The sequence below is a fragment of the Contarinia nasturtii genome, unplaced genomic scaffold, assembly GCF_009176525.2.
Source record: "Contarinia nasturtii isolate CC-2019 unplaced genomic scaffold, AAFC_CNas_1.1 Cnas_scaffold_4692, whole genome shotgun sequence".
In the NCBI taxonomy this organism is placed as follows: domain Eukaryota; kingdom Metazoa; phylum Arthropoda; class Insecta; order Diptera; family Cecidomyiidae; genus Contarinia; species Contarinia nasturtii.
Window position 1 is genome coordinate 34376 of NW_022201978.1, and position 22303 is coordinate 56678.

At 35.2% G+C, this 22303-nt stretch overlaps 3 protein-coding genes across 4 annotated transcripts; all 3 read right to left on the bottom strand.

Moving 5' to 3' along the window:
* Window positions 1-664: 664 nt before the first annotated feature.
* Window positions 665-9418, bottom strand: LOC116351118 (serine protease nudel-like). Its single transcript, XM_031783175.1, has 25 exons — window positions 9331-9418; window positions 8352-9155; window positions 7923-8192; window positions 7529-7711; window positions 7401-7461; window positions 7202-7341; window positions 6770-7133; window positions 6628-6706; window positions 6438-6565; window positions 6012-6372; window positions 5772-5919; window positions 5537-5691; window positions 5426-5462; window positions 3981-5358; window positions 3818-3917; window positions 3565-3748; window positions 3229-3499; window positions 2652-3164; window positions 2329-2520; window positions 2092-2252; window positions 1863-2021; window positions 1495-1780; window positions 1326-1430; window positions 1150-1257; window positions 665-1085 (listed from the first exon to the last, which is right to left on the bottom strand). Exons 1-25 carry the CDS (start codon window positions 9350-9352, stop codon window positions 734-736), a joined length of 6561 nt encoding a protein of 2186 aa, XP_031639035.1. The 5' UTR covers window positions 9353-9418; the 3' UTR covers window positions 665-733.
* Window positions 9419-10364: 946 nt separating this feature from the next.
* Window positions 10365-16247, bottom strand: LOC116351117 (facilitated trehalose transporter Tret1-2 homolog). Its single transcript, XM_031783174.1, has 12 exons — window positions 16033-16247; window positions 13408-13499; window positions 13187-13262; window positions 13022-13099; window positions 12808-12864; window positions 12615-12672; window positions 12388-12458; window positions 12259-12301; window positions 12080-12182; window positions 11312-12012; window positions 11185-11214; window positions 10365-11072 (listed from the first exon to the last, which is right to left on the bottom strand). The coding sequence occupies exons 2-12, from the start codon at window positions 13489-13491 to the stop codon at window positions 10724-10726; spliced, it is 1650 nt and encodes a 549-aa protein (XP_031639034.1). The 5' UTR covers window positions 13492-13499; window positions 16033-16247; the 3' UTR covers window positions 10365-10723.
* Window positions 16248-18093: 1846 nt separating this feature from the next.
* LOC116351116 (facilitated trehalose transporter Tret1-like) lies at window positions 18094-22133 on the bottom strand. Of its 2 annotated transcripts, none has more exons than XM_031783173.1 (12): window positions 21791-22133; window positions 20781-20977; window positions 20642-20722; window positions 20471-20521; window positions 20339-20401; window positions 20228-20252; window positions 20078-20155; window positions 19869-19982; window positions 19225-19805; window positions 19104-19133; window positions 18930-18980; window positions 18094-18859 (listed from the first exon to the last, which is right to left on the bottom strand). In XM_031783173.1, the coding sequence occupies exons 1-12, from the start codon at window positions 21824-21826 to the stop codon at window positions 18520-18522; spliced, it is 1647 nt and encodes a 548-aa protein (XP_031639033.1). In that variant the 5' UTR covers window positions 21827-22133; the 3' UTR covers window positions 18094-18519. The 2 variants fall into 2 exon arrangements, with proteins under 2 accessions (XP_031639033.1, XP_031639032.1); XM_031783172.1 differs by having other exon boundaries at window positions 21795-22131.
* Window positions 22134-22303: the final 170 nt, after the last annotated feature.

Below are 22303 nucleotides of genomic sequence, written 5' to 3' on the forward strand. Positions count from 1 at the left end.
TTCTGTTTCTTCTCATTTATAATTTTATCAACACGTCAATTTTTAGCTTCATTTCAACCAAAACTTATTACAATTTGGAGACGACATTTTCACTGAGCGGAGTCGCGTTGTTTAATTCCATCGTTATTGCCGTTGGTCTGGTGCTAATGTATAAAATCTTGCCAGAAACCGAAAATCGTTCGCTAGAGGACATCGAAATGCATTTCGCCGATAATTCGAAGAAATTCACCGACCGAAAAATTGCCATTTCAAAAAGGAATAATAAAGATGACTTATAAATTCTCCAAGTGAACATGAAAACAACACCATAATTAAGTCTGTACAAGAATTTTGACCGATTTTTTTAAAAAATTAATTAAATTAAAGAAACAATATCTCAAGCAAATGTATTAACGTTTTGTTTACAATTAAGAAGAACCAGAAGCACTATAAAATGCTTCTTTCTAGCTTAATCTTTAGATAATTTGGATACGTTGTATCAAAGTCACATATTTGCAGCATTAAATTTGATGTTTTGTCATTGAGATTTACGGTGCAACTTATGAAATTCGTCGGGAGAAACCACCAAATGAAATCATGTTTGTTTCATGAATAGATCCGATCACTTACCGTCCACCACATTCTCGGAAAGCAGAGTTTCCCCTTATTAATCAAAACAACCGAATTTATGCACGAAAAAAGGTAAAAAAGCAATAGATTTATTCATTTTAAAAGAGAAAGAAAGTCAGATGTCTTAAGCACAGCTAATTTCAAGCTGATAACAATTCGATTTGTCGTTATCGTCCCAATGAACGTGTTGAATGGTTTTTGGGCCGTGATTAACTTTTGTCAAACGAAATTTGTCGTTCAACTGAACAACGGAAAATACATTTTTCCAAATAACTTTGGTGGATTTCTGTGGATATTTCGGTGTGTCCTCTTTTGCAGTGTCCAAAAGATGATACTGAATATTTGTTGCATTTACGAAACCCAATTCATTGCATATATGTTTAAGTTCCACTTTTGATGGAGGATTTGGATGCGCTTTCCATAAGCATTTTGTCTGCCATTCGCCAGCCGATCGCTCAATAACACGGTAATATCCGCTGAAAAAAGAGAGAACAAAAATCAAATGCCCTTCAATTTGATGCTACTTCACGCTTTGCTCACCTGTTTTCATATCCTTCTTCAACGCCATGACAAGATTGCTCGTCTTCGCCACTGGGACAGTCGGATTGTCCATCACAGACAAACTGAGGCGGAACACACATGCCGGAACTGTTTGGAGAGAGAAAATCAAAATAATTTTTTCTTCGTTTCAAAATCGAAATTAGTTGCAAACTTACTCTCCGCATCGGAAACTCTCTCGTCGACATGGGCAATTCAGGTTCTCATCCGACTTATCATGGCAGTCGGGAATTCCATTACAAATTTTCCGTGGATCTGTTAATCTATCAATGTACGAGTTGTCAATGAATGTCTTGAAAAAAAATGGATTTGTCTTGTTGAACTCACTCGAAATATTGGAAACAAGTGCATCCCTTTGGTTCATCACTGAGATCTTTACAGTCTGCCACTCGATCGCAAAACTTTGTTTTGGACACGCAGGTGCCGTCGCCACATTGCAGTTCTTGTGGTGTACATTTCTTCTTTTTCCGGCACAATTCTTCGTGTTCATCGCTGCCGTCTACGCAGTCGGGCGTTTTGTCACAAACTCTTTCATTGCTAATGCATTCGCCCAATGGGCAACGGTGGCCTGAGCAGGCTGGCATCTCTTTTTTATACGAACACAATGGCCAATCTGAAAATCAATTAGTTATTAACTTTGGTTGTATTTTAAGCCTTTTTTGTGGAATTTCCTTTGAAAGAGAAAGTATTCTTACTCAAAATCGATTCAATGCTTCGGTAACTATATTCCAGTGGCTGAATTTGTGTCAAATTATTAAAGGTGCATAGCCCGTCATCGTGTGAGAAAATTGAAATCGGATAGTATGTGTTATTTTGTTCTGATCGACAAACAACTAATCCGTATTTGGATGCATCTGAAATGGATTGAATTTGATTGAAATGAGTGTCTCTTCACAGCATGAAAAAAGTAATGAAGACACATACCAAATCCATCGCATTTTATATTTTCAATCAGTTCTTCGGTTTGGTAGCAATTGCTTTGTTCATCTGGACAATCGGTCTCATTTCGTACGATTGGAATACTGACAAAACCTCCAGTCGGCCCATGCGTAATGGCAGCACAATCCTCATCATTTTTATCGATGCTAAATTCAAAGAAAATGTCACGATAAAATATTGATTTTTTTTTCTCTCTCTCAACATTTTCAGGATGATAATTACCGTGGCGATAAAAACGTTGGCAACGTGTATCGATCAAATTTCGGTGAATTGGCTAAATGCAATAAAATTGCGGAAGTCGAATTGTGCAAGGCGCGAACACAATCGACACGAATTATCTGCTCGGTTAGCGTTAAAACGTTGGGTGGACTCTTCGAATGTCCTAAAATAACATTGATTACATGTTGGTCCAAACTATAATTGTAAAAAAAATTGAAAAGAAAAAAATGATGAAAGAAAATAAAAATGGCGAAAAATACAATTATTTTGGAAATTTTTCGATTCTTTTAGAAAATTCCACTGTTTTTCAAATAAAAATGCCATACTTGACCGAATCGATGACTGTTTTCTCGCTCAACACCCAATACCGATCCAGTAAAACGCCAATGCTTGATAAATCGCCATCAATGAAAATACTTGCAATCCATGGTGCACTGAAGTTGTCAACAATTATGTCCTCTTGTGTATCATTTGCCGGAATCGGAACAATAATATTTGGCACTTTTTCGGGTTGTATGACCGGTTCAATTGGTTTCGATTGTTGTGGTTCCGTTGGGTGTGCCGTTGGTTTCGGTGTTGTCACAGGTGTAATTGTTGATGTTGGTGGTGATGTTTTGTTATCACTTGGTAAGAGCTCGCCTGGGGTTGGATTTATAATTGGCATCACCATATGTGGAACACATTGGATCGATAACGCAAAGCATTCACGCGGTGCCCCAACAATAATATCGGACATGTTAAGATCATCATCGTCTTGTGACGCATGCAAAAATTTATTGATGTCTAAGCTTCTTTTGAACATGAATCGAGGCATTGAATGACGATCAAAAACTGTTTGCCTGAAAAAACCAAAAATGTTCAAGAAATTCAACAAAAAATGACATTTATTCCAAATAAATTTACCGCATAAAGTTAACTCGGTGATTGTGATCTCTCGGCTTTGGTTTAAAGTCACCGTCTTTATTGACCATGATGACATTGTGCGAAACATATCCGCTAAAACCTAGAAGTGTACACGTTTCGCCAGCCAATTCAGAGTTTTTCTGAGGTTCCATTCGTCGGACGCATCGCACCGACCATCTGCCATTCGCATTTTCACATAAAACTCCCTCATGTCTTAAGGCTGGTTTCAATTCGGCATCCATTAAGACCACTTTACCATCGGTCAAAGCAACTGGAAAGAAGAAAGAAAAAATGTAAAAATTCGAATATATTTGAAACATTCAAATGATCACTTACTGCATTCCTGCTCGTCTTCGCCAAATTTACAATCCTCGTGTCCGTCACACTGCTGATCTTTTGGAATGCACTGTTTTGATTTTCGACATTCGAATTCATCTTTCTTGCACAAAGAACAACCTTTTTCGTCGGAGAGATCCAAACAATCGACATGCTTGTCGCAAATCAAATGAGCATAACCATTCTGAAAATGAACAATTCGAATTGATTAATGATAAAATATAAACAATTTTCACTCATTTTTACTCCTCACTTTCAATATATCCCGACAAGAACAGTTTTGTTCATCGGTGCCGTCTTCACAGTCATCGTTTCTATCGCATCGCATTGCAATGTCTATCGTTTGGGTAATGCTAAATATAAAAAATAATTATTTAAAACCACAAAAAAAGTTAAAATTCATCAAAATCACTCACTTTTTACATATGAAAATGTTGGCGCCTTCTTTAGCTTCAGGGATTATAAATCCTTCTGTAGTCGTTTCAAGCGTGCCGTTTCGTAAATCGGTTGCTTTCGTTGGGCCCAGGTCTTCTTGATCAAATACCGATGGACCTGAATCGGCTGGCTTTTCAATTGAACTTGAATGTTTCGGACTCTTTGTAGTCGTCACAAGGGGAACAGGGGTTGATGTGATGTTTATATCTTCAGTAGTTGTTTTGCGTTTCGTTTTTACTGAAGGAAGGGTGGTATTCAATTTTTCTGGGTGATTAGCAACCGTTGTAGTTGCAGTAGGTGTGTCAGTTACTGGAGTGATTGGAAGAACCGGTTCAATGGGTTCTGTTGTTGTAGAAATCGGTCCCACGGTGACAGGTGGTTCCGTTGTCGTCAGAATCGGCGCTACAGTGATAGGTACTGACGCAGTCGTAGCGATAGGTTTTACGGTGACAGGTGCTTCGGTGATTAACGCTTCTGTTGTCGAAGGAATGGGCTTCACGGTCACACGTGCTTCCGTTGTCGTACGAATCGGCGCTACAGTGACAGGTGCTGACGCAATCGTAGCGATAGGTTTTACGGTGACAGGTGCTTCGGTGATTAACGCTTCTGTTGTTGAAGGAATGGGTTTCACGGTCACACGTGCTTCCGTTGTCGTGCGAAGCGGCGCTACAGTGACAGGTGCTGACGTAGTCGTAGCAACCGGTTTCACAGTGTCAGGTGCTTCGGTTGTTAATACTTCTGTTGTCGAAGCGATCGGCCTCACGGCGGCAGATGCTTCTGTAGTTGTAGCGACAGTGGCTGGAGCTTTTGTGCTTGATTTCTTTTTCTGATCAAGTTGACCACGTGGTATATCTGAATTTCCGCCGCCTTCAGGAAGTTCATGGTCATCGGTTTTCTCTCTGCCAACTCTCTTCCTCGGTCTACCACCCGGGTGGAATGCACAATTCAATTCATCTTCGCCATTCAAACAATCGACTTGACCGTTACAAACAAATTCCTTTGAAATGCAGCGACCACTCCAAACACACGTGAAACCAGGACATTCACGTTTTGTAAAAGCGGCGGTTGTTCGAAGATCTGAATTGATCATTGTATTGACCCAGTCAATATACAAGGCGACACGTGTATAAACACCAGGTTCATTGCGTCGAGCACATCCCTCACCATGACTTACAATACCAGCAAGATAAAATTCGTTTGGATCCAAATTACTTCGGCATATTAATGGTCCTCCACTGTCGCCCTGACAAGCATCGTGGCCACCATCTTTTTCACCAGCACAAATCTCATTGCCACTGATGTCAACTGATGTCTTACAATTCTTCATTATTGGTACATTCACTTCTTCCAAATTGTCGGCTTAATACAAAAAAAAATATGAAAAGATGAGAAACAATTCAGTAGAAAGATAATCATCCAAACTTACGACTCGATCCACCCTCGGATAATGCACCCCAGCCAACCTTCAAAAAGTCCACACATGAGTTAGAATAAATATTTCAAAACCAGAAATGTTAGAAATCAAAATAATGCTTACAACAGTACAAGTGGTTCCCGGCGGTGGTCCGTCCATCCAATTCGGATCCATTTGATTGGTAACTCGTTCAGGAGATGGTAAACAAATTGGTCGTATCCATCGATTGAAATTCAATGGCTTTTCCATGCGGAACAGTGAGACATCGTTCAACATTTCTGGATGTTAAAAATGCATTTTTTTTTCATCAGTTAATTGAATGGGATGGGAAAATTATTGAAAAAAAAAATGAGATTACCAAATCGATCAAAACCATCATTCACAATAACAGCATCAACCTTTCGGATTTGAACCTCGGGCGCAAAACTATACCGACGAAGCAAACCGGCATGCACTTCATAGTAATTTCTACCCGCTTTCATCGCACAATGAGCAGCCGAAAGGATCTATTCAGAAGAACAGTTTTTTTTAATCAAACTTTTCAAATTTGCGGTGGATTTAAAATAATAAATCAGAAAAATTCCAAATAATAAATTACCCAAAACTCGTTGAAAACCGTACCACCACAATGGAACTTTCCGTCTTTGTAAATGGCAACAATGTATGGCCAACTATGGGGTCCAGATCGGTCTCCGCCAACGATTCGTAGATATTCATCACGTTTGTGGCGCTCATTTTCATTTCGAATACGAAGATTCGGTAGATTCGACAACGGTTTTTTAATGCTACCACATTTCATCGGTGGACACTTGACTCGAATATGAATATCTCGTCCTTTTTGAGTGGGACAAGTATCCGAAAAGCGAATCCGATTCGATAAATGTTCCCTCTCATCGTGCGAAGACAATGAAATAAATTTGCCCGGCAATAGGCCCAAATGACTTTGAACTTCTGGAAATCTGGAAAATATGCGCGTTTTTTTTTTAAATAAATGAAGTAATCTTAAGAAATGTGAACAATTTACCCGGACAGTTCACCCATTTCGGATTCGCATGCGTCTTTGGCCCAATTCAAGGAATACTCACACACCGGATACCAACGTCCTCGGTAGTTTCGATATAAAACACCTTCGGTGTTCGGCACCATAAACGACTACAACCAAAAAGCAACGAAATCAGTATGAAAAATGATTAAAATTTGTCCTCTTCACATACCGTATGCAATCCAATGTGCTTGATAAGCATTGAACAATCCTCTTCGTCCTTTCCGTTCAAACAATCTGTGAAACCATCGCTGGAAAAATTGTTTTTTTTGTTTGTTATTTGAACCAAATTTGAATGAAAAAGACTTTTTTACCATTTCTGATCCAAAGTGAAACACATGGCGCCCAATGCGGTTTTCGAGTGTTGATAGTCGTCAGCATTGTTGTAGCACGAATATGAGTGTTTGTTGCAGCCAAAACATCCAATTTCATCGGCACCCAAAGGACAATCCAAATATCCGTCACAAATTTTATCGGAATTCAAGCGAGACACACATGAACACGATGTTTCATCGCTGGCGTCCAAGCAATCAACCACACCGTCACACCATTTTTCATTTATAACACATTGATGCGAATTTATACATGATGTTTCACCTTCTTTGCATGTATTAAACGGACTTATGGTGTTGTTCGGCACCATTTGATTCAGAAACGATATAAATGGTTGTCCGGAACCTATTTGATAGAGATTGAGAACATTAGAATTCCAAATCGAATGTTAATATCGAAAGAAAAACACAAACTCTGTTTGGCACTTTTTAGTTTCGACGATATTTTTGTGGTATTTTGAAATTGGTGCTTCGCTGAATGTGGACAATCATCCGATTCATCGGCTGGCGATTCGGATCGGGCTTGAAGTGGCGGACTTACGAGCTGAACAAAACTACGAAAGGAGATTCAAGGTGAAAAATATATTCGGTTTGATTTGTTTTATTCACTCACCCCATACCACTCGGTGACGTGGTTGCGAATTGCTGCGTATTTGAATTAACCAAAATAACTCCTGGAAAGGTAAAAAAAAAAACTGAAATAAAATTGTCTTAACTTTTTTTTTGATCGGAAAATCTTACGATTCGCACCGCCACCTGTAACCGGTGAAATAAACTGTTGCTGCGGCGCTATGAACTGTTGTTGGGGTAAAAACATACTTTGGCCAACTGGTACGGTCTGCACTGATTGTAGATGCTGGCAATGTGGGAACATGCATACGGGAGTCGAAATTGGATTGGAACGCACAAATACTGGCCCAACAGCTATCAAATCAATTCAGACGATATCAATGAATTAATGAATTCGGGAAAAAAGTGTTCTAATTAATGCAACTAAATGTTGTTGTTCGCACCAAAAAAATAAATAATAAATATTTGAAACCAAATTTGCAATTTCTCAGCACATTCATTGAATAACGCAATTATGCAACAATAACAAATTTAAATTGGATCGTCAATCGAAAGGTCAACATACCACCTATGGGACTAAATTGTTGCTGTATTTGCTGCTGCGGTTGCAGTTTTTGCTGCGGTTGCTGCTGTTGTTGTGGTGGTGATGGGAAATTTTGATTTGTATTTGGTATTTGGTTTTGGAAATTCTGGTTATTATAAGGTTGAACGTTGTTCGTGACAAATCCGCTTGATGTGGGTCCAGGCAAATTGCCGCCTGAAGCCGATTGATCCGAGTGTGCATTTTGACTACGGATTAACTGTTCACACAACTGCATAATTTGACCATTTTGGTCTATGTATGATAAAAAAGATTAATAAAAATATTTCGGACTCAGTGTTTCGTTAAAATTTGCGATCCGACGCTAAAAGACTATCTTTCCTTGAGATTTTTTGTTTTTATAAATTGTTAAAAATTAAGCCTTCTTCTGGATTAAAACTGTCAAACACTTACCACCAACATTTAGATTTTTCAGCTGATTGATTTTCTCATTATCACGAAACGTAGCATGTGATGATTGTAAGCGACTTGGATGAAAATTCGGAGCTAACAAACGATCCGGTGCTGGTGGTCTTGGCATTTTTTGTGGTGATTTTGGTGTATCATCAACATTCCATAAATTCATTCGTTTTTTATCTAATTCTTCATGAATGCGTGGAAAATGTGTAAACGATTTCATATTATGTGGCACTTTTTCTTCTTGATTCACTTCATTAAGAGGTTCTCCAACTGGTTCCGGCCACGGCGGCAATGGTAATTCGCGCTGAACAATTTCTTGATGAACGGTTTGAAAATCTTGATCACCTTCACCGAGCGTTTTAATCTCGTGATTAATCGCTTCACTTATTTTAACCATTTCATTGAAATATTTGTCACATTCACGTTTGTCGGCACTGGACTTTTTACAGAGCTGATATTGCACTTTTAACTGTTGTAAATTTTCGGTCAATCGTTTTGTTCTTAAACCTTTTTGTTGCACGGGTATTTCGAAGTGGACGGGATCAACCGACGAAAATCGCTTTTGACGGTGTCCAAATTCACTTCTTTGGCCATCGAATTTACGCACTTGATTGACATTATTGAAGTCAACTTTTTCAATCGTCGATCTTTTAAGACGCTCTTTTGTTTCAACCATTTCAACATTGTTCAGTAAGAAAAACAGCACTAGCACAAAACAAATGCACAAACTTCCAATGATGAATAAAATTCGCTTCGTTCCTGCCGATCGAACGTTGCATATTAGCAACTGCTCGTTATCTATTTTTAAGAAAGAAACAAACAGAAATTTGAGAAGGAAAATCGTTGAAAAAGAAAAACACTTTTGAAAGACTTTAAAAATTTGGACAAAACTTTCAAAAAATCTCGAATTTAATCCAAAAATCACCAAAGAAAGGAAAAAATATTCAATTTAATAACGAAAAAAAAAAATTACCATTTGATTGAGACGCTTTCATTATTTCTGTCTCTATCACTGTTAATTTAATGAATTGGCACCGATCACCAAAGTAAATGTTAAATCGTCACTGGTTTTGAAGCAAATGTGAAGCCTATCAAGTTGCAGATTATTAATTAAACCATAATTCCTCGTATTTTTGTGCTGCATCAGCAAATGTGACTCGAAGCAAACATTTGAAAAGTAAGAAACCAAAGTAACATGACACTTTTGATTACGCGTCAATAATGCTGATTGCAAAAATGTTTGAATACACAAATCACTTTTTTTCTTTGAACAATTCCAAAGTTTATGTTCATATTGATTTGCTTGGAATTTTTAGGCCACTGATAGCCAATGCATACGTAAAGCAAAACAAGTGATCGTTTTTATTTTGAAAAGTGCACGCACTCAAAACCCAATTCGATTTTGATGCGTGTTACAGTCTTTGGACTTCTTTTTATTGCGTTGATAATGGCTTTTTTTTGGGGCAATTCATAAAGTAACCCAAAAATGCATTCCAAAAAAAGTATAAATTTCGGAAAGACAAGACAATGCGAGAAAAAATCACATCATGTGCTCAGGCATGGCATCAAATTCTTCGCCGTAAAAAGTGATTCGCAGAAGCACCGATTGCGAGTATGTACAGTACTACTCAAAAGTTTTAGAACAAAAATAAAAAAATACATTTTTTTCGATATATTACATCATTTATTAACAAAAACCTTCGTTTATTTGCTTTAATTTTTGTAATTATATAGCAACGTTAAACGTATAAAATTAATGCAAATAAACAAATGTTTGTTAATGAATGATATATAAAAAAATGTATTTTTGTATTTTGTTCTAATATTTTTGAGCAGTACTGTACGAATTGACATTTGAGTAAATTTATATGAATGAACATCGAAATAGAGCGAGCGATATCTTTTGTTCTGCATTTTTCCTTTCATAAATTCAATCGTATCCAAATGAAACCAGTAAGCTCATTAATTTAAATAAATTGTCTGCAATTGGATCGTCTGCTTTATTTTGTGTTAAATCGATCAAATTTCAAAACAATGTTTGTCTTTATTTTGTATGAAAAAAAAAAAGTTATTTTGAATATATATAAATAGTGGTATATGTGTGTTATCAAGAGTCAACAAATGACAATTTTTATTGTGTGAACGCATTCACCATTCTATTACCTTAGGTCATTGGCATATATATATATATATATATATATATAACAAACGAAATGTTTGAGAAAATCTCCAAACAAATGTTGAAAAAAAAAACTTGTCGTTACTATCTAAAAAAATCTATAAAAATTGCATATTTTCTGTTTCTAAACTGTCTTAAACTATCTAACTTGAAAAGTTAAAAAAAATCCATAATTATCACAGCTATGTTAATTATTCGGTTTAAATTGTTCGTCAATGCCAACAATTGAACTGGATCTCGTTGGCATTTCATTGCTTTCTTTTACGTTCGCATCTGGATACATCTGGTCAATTTTACGATCGGTTATTTTCTTCGAATTGTCCGCAAAATGCATTTCAATGTCCTCCAATGTGCGATTTTCAGTTTCCGGCAATATTTTGTACATCGATATCAAACCAAATACAATCATAATGCAGTTGAACAAAGCTACGCCCGGCATGGATAGCGTTGTGTCCAAACTATAGAACGTTTTTGTTGAAACGAAGCTAAGCACATAGCTCAATGCAGCAGTAAGTCCTGTGGCCATTCCACGCGTTCTTGAAATTATATAAAAATTGTAATAAAAAGTTGACATTTTGAAAAAAGTTCGAGTAACACATTGAAGGTCAAAAGAACGGGAAAAAAGGCCGATTTTTTTTATTAACTTACTTGTATGGAAACACTTCCGAAATCATTTGCCTGCAAGAAGCGAAAAAAACGAATTTTAAATGAAACTTGAAAGTGACACAAACAGTAAATGTGAAATATCATAAAAATAAAACTGAAAAAAACTGACCATGGCATCGCGTTTATACCACAATACATGCAGAAATTGGTGACTATGATGCAGAAAAACGGTATGTAACCAAGTGTTTTGTTTTCTAATGCAAAGTTTGGAGTAAGATCCGGAAACGAAGTGTATCCATTTGGCAAGATTAAAAATCCATATGCGCAAAGTGTCACGGCACTCAAAAGCAGCAGTGTCATCATTGTTAAGTACAGATATCGCTTTCCAGTGAAACGAATCAAACACAAAAATGAAATATTGCCCAGGTTATTGACATATGACAGCACAGCCGCCGCTTGATCAGGTTCCATTGGTACATTGTAGGCTTTCAAAATTTGTACAATATACGATGACATGCTGAAAGTTGACACAAATGATGATATAACGAACAGGATCATCACAATGGTAAACGGCTTGAGTGTTGGTTTTCGCTTTAATTCTTGAAGTCTTTCGTAGAATGTTGGCAATGGATGACTACATTTTAGATCTTTTTTGATACACACTTCGCACGACTTGTAACGTTCGCTGTAGCGTTGTAGCTCTTGGAACTCTTGATTCACCGATTCTTTGTGAACCCAGCCACGCAACCACCGAAGACTTTTCAATGCGTCTTCTTGGCGGTTTCTGGAAAGTAGCCAGAGTGGAGTTTCGGGCACTATACTAAGCGCGATTGTTGTAAATATTGGGACAATCATACAAACAAGACCCACCTTCGGAACAGAATAAAGAGAAAAGAATAAAATTGCTTTCTTTGTAATATAACGTAAAATAATCTACCATCCGCCAAGGCATCAATGTGTTCAAAGTGGCAACCAAAATCATTCCAAGTGACCAACCAACGTGTGTGTAAGCGACCATCACGCCTCTAAATGTCGGTTCGCTGATCGCATCGATAATTATAGCCATTATTTGTCATATCTAAATCGAATTTTATTTGAATTGAAGTAAAAATTTACCAAATTTCCCCAACATAAGTGATGATCGGTGATTCCATCAATCCTTAAAAAGTAAAATAGCGTGGTGTAACAAATGTAAGAGTGTAAAAATGGTCGAATTTCATAATCAGAAAGTTCAAAAGCACTCACCAGCACCTAGACCAAGTAAAATGCTGGCAATGAAAATATGAAAAGTGTTTGAGGCAGTATACATCATAAACCTTTAATTAAAATTAAAATCTCTATTATTAAAGACAATCAATTTTGATTTTGAAAAACACATTTTGTGACACTCCGTGTCAAACCTTGAAAAACGTTCGATTTTTTTTTCTTCATGGAATTAAGTTGAAAATGATTGATATTATAAAAAAACTCACCAGGCGATCACGAGTGGAACGTTCACGATCATCATCGCAAATTTTCGACCCAGTGCGTCTAAAAATTGGCGGAAGAAAAAAATGTGTGTTATCTTTCATTGAAGTCAATTCAGATATAATTTAATTGACATTTAATAAAAAAAAGTGCTTCATGTGCCTATACGAGGTGCGAAAACTTATCATTTATGCGTACCAGTGATAAGCGCTGAAAAAATACTTCCGCAAATTTCGAAAACAAACCCAATGCTTGCTAGTAATAAAAAAAAATCAAGAGACTCGTTTTAGTCAAAGTTTTTTTCTAATAATTTAGATTTTCAATCAAACCAATTCAATCAATCAGTCGAATAAATATTTTAGATGCATTTAAATTGGTTGATTTTGTTTAGTTTTTCAATTGAAATATTTACCCAACCAAGATGCCTCAACTGCCGTAACGGAGAGTGTTTCGTTTAAATTGTGTTTATTGGTTAGGCCGGTGAGAGCAGCTATAAAAAATAATAAAAATATAAAATAATAAATTAGAAAGACCTATTATTTAAACACGATTTAACTGACCTATGAAGGTCACTAACCTATTATTAAGAAGGGGAAAGCGTGACAACAGCCCATATCAAATAACAGCAAATTTTCGGCTGTTGTTGCGATAAACTATTCAAATGAACAAAATCAAATAGAATTCAATTTTTTACTGTTAAATCTGAAAAATATGACCTTGAGTCTGAAAGAATGTCATTTGGTCTGGCTCAGCCAGTCGTTCTTACATTCGGGTCGTTGTTTCAAAACAAAATCTCACCTGAGCGGCGAATCGCCGAAATTTGTCCACCTTTTCCCTCCCATCTCTCTTGCTTTGTTTCTCACTTTTTATATCGATCGACATTGTTCTCACTGTACAATGAAATAAACAGATTTATTACACAAAACTTGTTTATTGAATTAAAATCTCTATTATTAGAGCGTGAACAGCATTCCAGTTTATGAATTTGAATGATTGATGTGCGGCAAATTAGATTGATCACTATGTTGATTTGTTTAGAATGATAAAAGTTGGCTTTTAGTCTGGCGTTGAATGCCCAACAATGGATGGCATGACAATGAATCTTTGTTAAATCGGAAACGATTTTTTTTCTATTCTTTTGTTCGGTTTTGCGTTATCTGAAATTCCATTTTAATTGCATTTTTATCTGAAATATTTTCATTGCAGAACAATCTTGCACATCATGACATTTAAAACCGAACGCTTAGATACGTTTTAACGGCCATTTGATAAGATACATAGAAACATGTAAAAAAACATGTTAGGAAATTTGAACGTCAATCGTTTTATGGTCGCGGTTCGCCAAACCATAAACGTATGCAATAATTCCATATGGGATATTTGAAGAGAATAAATCGTAATTGAAATAAAGAGTCTTACGGGAGTAAGACGAACTTTTCCGCACGGTGGTAGTTGCGTATTTTATTAAGAAAGTTCAAAATAATATTTGCTCGATTCTTCAAGTCTTTCAAGCGGCGTAAAGTTCGAGACCAAAAAATATTTTTCAACTTTGGCAACGAAATATTCTTTAATTTAATAGCAGAAGTAGCCAAGAAAAGATTTTTCACACTTTCATGATGAACCCATTTGTACGACATTTGAAAGTATTCTATTTTCCAACAAAATACTATAAAAATATGTCTGACGTTAATTTTGCCATAAAGATTATTTTTGAAACACTTTTCATAACTAAAGTCACAACAAATTTGGATTTTTGTATGGGAGCCATGTCTGTATGCTACCTTAATGGCGTGAAACTTTGCACAGGTTATTTTTTTCACAAATAACATTCGGAGGGTTTGGAGAAATTTCAACCAAAATCAAGAGTACCTCCCATACAAAATATTCGTTTTTGAGCCAATTGAAAATTTTGTATGGGAGGTACCCCTTATTTTAATTGAAATCTCTTCAAATTTTCAGAATGTTATTTTTTTGTGTAAAAAATAGTCTGTGCAAAGTTTCACGTCATTAAGGTAGCATACAGGCATGGCTCCCATACAAAAATCCAAATTTTTTGTGATTTTTTCAAGGAAACTGTATTAAAAATTGATTGTATCTCAAAACTAACGTCGGATTCGGTTTTCTCGTGCCAAAAAACCCCCCAATACATATTTTTGAGTGTTTAAGTCTACATTAAGTATGACTTTTGGACGAAAATTGGACTCTTTTTCATAGGTATCACTCCAGGCATGGAATTTTTTTCCATCAACCAAAGTCGCTCAAAATCTGATGATTTCTATTCCTGGGGACCCCCAATCATCCCGTGAAGTCAGATTTTAAATAACTTTTCTGGGGGGTGAGATAATCGATGGACAAATTTTGCGTACGGCGGACAACGTACGACGTACGACGTACGACGTACGACGTACGACGTACGACGTGGAACAGACCCACAACAACCATGCTCAAAACGGCCTGATTCGGGTTCTCTGACCTCAGAAACGTCCAGAAAACATGTTTTTGAGATGTCGTAAATTTTGACCCATTACAATACTTTCCCCTTTCACACTATGTGTGTGCGGAAAAGTAACATCAATTTTGATTTAGATAGATAAGCACGTGATAGGTGCGTGAAAAAGGGAAGCCCAACTAAATGATTTGCCGTGTTGCGACGATGTTACACAATTTTTTCCATATCCTTGTTTTAAAACTATGCGTTGAACATGAAAGCATGATAAATACACGTGAAATATCTCCAAAATGAGACGTAATGAAAGAATGGGCTAACATTTTGTAGCCAACTTTATGTGGAAGCTCATGGACTTAAGGGTTTCGAACGGATCAATACACATATCCTCATCACATTTTACAAATTTCATGTGATTTGATTCTTATCTCTCTCACACTTGGTGGTGACGAAGACCCTTTTAAATGATTCTCTGATTGACGTGCTTATTATTATGAGTCTTGGCTTTTGAGTATGATTTTATAGTTCAATCGCTTTGAGTGCTCTTCGGCAAGGAGCTCTTCTTCCAATCTTTGGGCAAATATTAGAAAAAAAGAAAGAAAATGTGCAAGAAAGAATGCGCAAAAACGACGTATTCCAAGCAACGATTTTTTTTAGCATTGCTACATATTTTTTTTACAAACACTGACTGATTGCACTGTACATCACAATTTTTATGGTAAACAAATAACACTTGAGTAAAATAAACAAATGCTTACGCCATTTATTTTTGGATATAAATTTTGGTGCTATTATAGACATTCGGTGATTATTTGAAAAAAAAATCGTCGGATCAATGAACTTTTGCTAAAATTTCATTGAGTTCAGAATATTTTTTTATGAAATTTATGATGTGGGTGAAATTGCAAAAAGTGTTTCGATAAAAAAAAGAGATTAAAATCCAAATTAAATCTCATAAAATCCACACAATTACTCACAATTTTGATGAAAAGTATTTTTTTTTAAATTGTCGTTTTTTTTTCGAAGTCACTCGTGTCCAGTTGTTCCACTTCAAAGTGCTTCGAATGAAAAACAAAGCAAGACTAAATGTGTAAGTTTCGCGTCTCGTTGCAAATGTTGTCTTGCTCGCAAATTATTTCCAGTTGATTCCAGTTATTTTTGTAACAGCAAAAAAAAATATGATGCACTGCACTGTTTTGATTTTTATTGAGCGATCAATATTATTAATAAAACGAGACAAGTATTGATGATTTCAAAACAAACTCCTCTCTAGACTCTTATTATTTAAATTATCAAAGATTCCGATGATGAAACTTTATCCTATTGAGAACTAAACAATTAGTCGGAATACAATTATGATGCTACATAAACGCTTGAATCGTCACGTTGATTGGCAGAATATTTAGAAACCGTTGTAAATTTACTTTTCTTCTGATTTGCATTAAATTTCGCTGCGATATGAGAATTTACGCAAAATGCTGTACGGTTTGCAGAAAAATCCGTTTTTTTTTAAAGTTTATGCTATTTTGTTCATTAAATTAAATTCGATTCCAATTAAAGCAACACAATTTCAACAACAATTTATTTATCGATCAAAATGATTCAATTCAATTGAATTGGTATCAGTTCTGTTCTGATTTTAGTTTGTATTAACCCAGTTAATCAGCAATAATTTTAACGATCCGCACCAACGCACAGTTTACACTCGATTAAAATTGGGCTCATTTAAAATGGCCATTAATTTATAGAATAAAGTTTCACATTCAAAAAAAAAAATTTACGCAAAAAACAGTAAAAGTGACAATGAATCGAGAAAAAAAAACTGATAACGAGCAGGGGAAAAACAAGTATACAAAAGTGGGCATACAAAAATGGCACTACTTTGAAGGCCAAAACGAACGATAAATGTGAATGGGTTAAGACAAAAAAAAAACGCTGAAACGCCTTTAAATGAATATGCATGACAGCATCTCTGTTAGTGAGATTGACTAGACATTCAATTTGCCATGCACTTGACTATAAAAATAAGAGCCGTAATCGGTTCGTATACACCGAAAAAAAATGAGTTATGAAAATGGTCAACCGATGGTTTATGATAACGAATATTCAATTGGAATTGCCCTCTCAATGAGAAATTCTCACATTTACGGAAAGAGCACAGAAAGAGCTCTTACTTCACTTTCCTAATAAATAAATAAACAAATAAAAATAAGTTCTTCCCTAGTGAATCGAGCCCAGTGACAGTTCACTGACTTTTCACTGTTTGAGTCGAAGCCTGATCATGCCCGTAACTAACAACACCTCTAATGCGTATTCCGAGTACTAATCGAAGTTTGTGACAATATTGCCGTCAAATTTTGGCAAAATCATAATGAATCGATTAAAATGCGTTAAATTAATTCTCCTTCTAGGTCCAACATCGATCACTATCTACTAACTGGAAGATCCAGTTGAAATGTATCTAGACAATTTCTTATCGGTGTCTTCGTTATTTACATAAGGTTCGATGTATAAATATTAATTTATCACCCTAAAGATACGTTGCAATTCGTTGCTAAAGCCTAAACTCTATAAAAATATTGACGCAAAACACAGCGGTTCATTCAATAATAATTTTCGTAAGGTGTTGTTGATTAAAACCGGTTTCATTGAAAAGCGAACGTAAGTCGAATTAAAATTTAGCATCAAATGAATTTCATTCATGCCAAAACCACGCATTCTTCAATACAATTTCTAGTTATTTGAATAGAAGAAGAGAGTGAACAAAAAGTGATTTTTTTAGAGAAAACCGGAAGAGACAAAGTTTTGAGTATCAGTTCATGAACAGTCAATTAATTCCCATTGATGACATTGAAAAATGAAATTATTCAACAACTAACGAGTGAAGTACCTTTTACAATCGCATTCACCGTGTCATTTCTATATAGCTACTTAACAATCAATGGCCATTCATTGCATTGCACAATTGTTCGACGCAGAAACAATTGTTAATTTCTTTCAAACGCTAAAAAGGCGGTAATAAACGTCATTTGGGCTGTTTTTATAAGCAAAAAAGCGAAAATTTATTATACATTGTCACAAAAATATACTTAATCTAGCAAATTAAGTCTAGTCTACTTCAATTATCACAGTGAAATTCTAAAATAAAGCATTTTTTCTCTTTGCAACATAGTTGGTATCAGAATCATTCATTAAACTGCCATTGTTTTATCGGGCACCAAGTCGAAACGTGATCGACATAAAGGCGTTATTGTAGTTTTTCGAAAAAAAAATTGACTGAGAATTTTCTATTTTTTTCGTTTATTACACTCCCGCTTCAATTGGGCTTTAATCATTTTCAGAATTTTGATGGTGATTGAGTAAAAACCAATTTTTTTTAAACTTTAAGATCTTTCTCTTGAATCAAAATTCATTTACCATTCATTTGGTTAGCTCTAGACTATATTGCTTAAATTCAGTGTGTTCTAACTTTTCTCTGGAAATATATGATTAGCAATGCCATTGCCGTAGTTTATTCGCAACTCATCATTTTTAATGACTGAAATTTGTTTGAGTTGTATTTCAGCGTTGTTTTTATCATAGTCTTTTTGTTGTGTGCACATCGGTGCAATAATACGATCCGTGATTTTCTTCGAATTGTCGGCAAAATGTAACTCAATCTCTTCGAGTGTGCGATTTTCAGTTTCCGGTAAAATGTTATACATTAGTACCAAACCAAACGCAATTATAATGCAGTTGAAAAACGCAACACCGGGCAGTGAAAATGCTGTCTCCAAGTTGTAATAAGTTTTGATTGAAATGAAACTAAAAAATTGAAAAAAAAAAAAAATCAGAAAAGAGATTCAAATCGCTGTTGTTTTTATTTAATTAATACCTTAGCACATAGTTCAATGCAGCAGTAAGTCCTGTTGATATTGCTCTCGTTCTTTTTTGAAATTATTTAAAAATTGTAATAAAAAGTTGACATTTTGAAAAAAGTTCGAACTTAATTCGTTTCACATTGAAAGTAAAAAAAACGGGGAAAAAAGTCTGATTTTTATTAACTTACTTGTACGGGAATACCTCCGACAGCATTTGCCTGCAAGAATCAACATTTTGAATGAGATTTTCTCAAAGTTGAACATGACACAAACAGCAAATATGAAAATAATTTTTTTCAGTGAAATTACCATGGCATGATATTGACACCGCAGAACGAACAAAAACTCCAAATAAGAATGCAAACAAATGGAATGTATCCGTTTTCTTTGTTATCTAATGAAAACTTGGGCGATTCAAACGAATTATAGCCAGTAGGTAAAATCCAAAATCCATAGCCCGAAACGATGGCAGAGCACAAAAGCACGATCATAAGCATTGTGAGATACAATCTCCGTTTCCCAATGAATCGAATCAAGACCAAAAAGATGACATTCCCCAAATTATTTGCCCCCGCTAAATAAGCCGCCGCTTGATCTTCTTGCATTGGGATGTCGTATGCTTTGAATATCTTAACGATAAATGGTGTCATTGCAAATATGCCAGAAAATAGTGCAATCATGAATAAGCAAATGACAATGAAGAATGGCTTGAGCGTTTGTTTTCGTTTGAGCTCTTTCAATTTTTCAAAGAGAGTCGGTGGCGGATGATAACATTCTTGATTTTGTTTGATACATTCACCGCATGATTTGTAACGTTCTGAATAACGTTGCAACGACCGAAGCTCATCAGCTACTGCCTCTTTTGGCACCCATCCACGCAGCCAGGCTAACTAAAACGCACCATGATTGTGAAGAGAATAAAAAATCATATTGCAATAAAAAAATGAATTTACCGATTTTTCTGCCTCATTTACACGATTTTTAGAAAGTAACCAATGGGGTGTCTCTGGCACAAACAAAAGAGCAATTGCAGTCAAAATGGGTAACGTCATACAAATTAAGGCAACCTAATTGACGATTAATTATTAATCAAACCAATATTTCAAAATTTTGTAAAAAGATATAAACAACATGCAAACAATAAACGAAGAAATAAATTTACCATACGCCAAGGCATCAATGTATTCAACACCGAAACAAAAAGCATTCCAAGCGTCCATCCGACGTGGGTATATGCGATCTGGTTTAAAAAGAGGAAAAAACAACACACATTTTAGAAGAAAATCAATCACCAAAAAAAAAAAGAAATTACCATTATCCCTCTGAATTTCGGCTCACTGCGATTTTACGATTTTAAGAATGATAAATGACATAATATTTTATCGAAATGGAAAAATATTTTAGAAGGCAAAAAAAGACATACCAAACTTCGGCCACATATAATATAACCGGCGATTCCATAAGCCCAGCACCGAGGCCCAGCAATCTTTTAATGAAAAGAATGGATTAAATGGATTTTTTTTATATTTCTATTAATTCCTAAAGGATTTCTTACGAATTGGCCACAAAAATGTCCGAAACGCTGCTTGCGTTGTACATCATGAACCTACAAAAATTTTATTTTGAAAAACAAATTTATTTATTGCGAAAGGTACCTCGTGTCAAACCTTAAAAAAATGTCGATTTTTTTTGATGGAGTTGAAAATTATTGATTTAAAAAACTCACCATCCAATTACAATCGGTATATTCACGATCATCATGGACGTTTTTCGTCCCAATACGTCTGTAAATAATGCTGATAAAATGCTAAAAAAATAAAAAAATATTTACATTTTTATATTTATATATCCATTTTTTTATATACCTTCCAATAGGCTCAGTTACGTAACCGATACTACCCATCCAACTGGCCTGAACTGATGAGAAGAACAGTTTTTCATCAAGATTATGACGATTTTTACTCTTTCCCGTGTTATCCAATGCAGCTATCACCAAAAATGGGAAAAAATTGCACAGACCCATATCAAATTGCAGCATATTTTCGACGGTGGTGGCCACAAACTATTGAGCAAATAGCAAATTGATTGCTTTAATTTACCAAATTTTAACGAAGCAAAGATGATTTTTTTTTTTTTTTGAATATTTTGAAGGAAATTTGAATACGCTTTGAGACAATAATATTGAAAATAAACAATCGATTTCCCATCATAATAACATCATTTTTCCCGACTTGCGTCTTTTTGTCGTCCCTTTTTTACACATTATATTGCATTCATATTCATACATATTATCAAGCTGAAACAAATCGACACAAGACGCAAAGTATGCGGCAACATTTTAATGCTATCGTCAGCTCTTCCGTCAATGTATATTTTTAAAATAAGTATGTAAATTACATATTCACTCATCAGACTGATGTTGCTCGTTATTTTTTTGTTTTGTTTTGTTTTAAATGATGCCAGTGATGCACACAAACGTTTTAAAATACGCAATTTCCTTGACAATTGACTCGTTGATTGATTCAAGTGCACAACTTGCCAAGTGCAAAAGACTGAGAGTGAACGACTTTTTTTCAAATGTTTCGTATCACATGTTCGAATGAAAAAGCAACTTTTTGATGTTGAGAACATGAGACGGGAGGAATCGTTTTAAATTATTTCTCCTTATGACGCTCTCCCCTCGTCGACGGCCTCTCCTGTCAAAAATAATCTTATATCATTTGGATTTGAATTGCATATGTTAACGACAGCAGATGAAAATTATTTTCAATTCATTGAATTATTCTTCCTCGTTGCACTCAAGGTTTGATGGTTGAAAATTTTGTCTCAAATTTTATTCAATTTTAAATGCAAATAAGTTCGAAATGAAAAGCACCTGCCTGTGACAAATACCGTCGAAAATAATTGACATTTTTCATGCTGTTTATCTCACTATCCGAATCACATGACATTTTGTCAATTGTTTTAATAAATATCAATCAAGTTTTAAATCAGTAATAAATCATCCAAATAACACTTCATAAATTCATCAAACGTCGAACACAATAATAGTACACTGTCATCTGATTAATAAATGCGCAAAATCAATCATCATGCATTTTCTAAATTTACATCACTTTGTCACATTTGGATTTGACTCAATTGATGTGAGTATGCAACGTTGAAATTATTGTTTATGACAATAAAAAATAATATTTATTTATATGGCACTTTTTCTATCGGTGTGTTCCACAGGCTTTTGTCGATTTTAAATTAAAACCCTACTTTGAATCAACTAATTAAATGAAAAGCATAATCGCAACCGTTCAACATCTAACTGATTTGTTGCAAAATCTTTTGTATCCTTTTATACGGTTTATGTAGCCACAATTCGGCCCAACATTCGTTC

Coding starts and splice junctions, on each gene's coding strand:
- LOC116351118 (XM_031783175.1), bottom strand. CDS start 9,352: ATGAAAGCGTCTCAATCAAATG. Junction 7,134..7,201: donor ACTAAAAAGTGCCAAACAGA/GTTTGTGTTTTT, acceptor TCTATCAAATAG/GTTCCGGACAACCATTTATA. Junction 3,749..3,817: donor CTTGTCGGGATATATTGAAA/GTGAGGAGTAAA, acceptor GTTCATTTTCAG/AATGGTTATGCTCATTTGAT.
- LOC116351117 (XM_031783174.1), bottom strand. CDS start 13,491: ATGTCGATCGATATAAAAAGTGAGAAACAAAGCAAGAGAGATGGGAGG. Junction 13,263..13,407: donor TTCGGCGATTCGCCGCTCAG/GTGAGATTTTGT, acceptor TCATTTGAATAG/TTTATCGCAACAACAGCCGA. Junction 12,865..13,021: donor AGTTGAGGCATCTTGGTTGG/GTAAATATTTCA, acceptor TTTTATTACTAG/CAAGCATTGGGTTTGTTTTC.
- LOC116351116 (XM_031783172.1), bottom strand. CDS start 21,866: ATGTCATGTGATTCGGATAGTGAGATAAACAGCATGAAAAATGTCAAT. Junction 20,156..20,227: donor CGAAATTCAGAGGGATAATG/GTAATTTCTTTT, acceptor TTTTTAAACCAG/ATCGCATATACCCACGTCGG. Junction 19,134..19,224: donor GGTGTCAATATCATGCCATG/GTAATTTCACTG, acceptor TGATTCTTGCAG/GCAAATGCTGTCGGAGGTAT.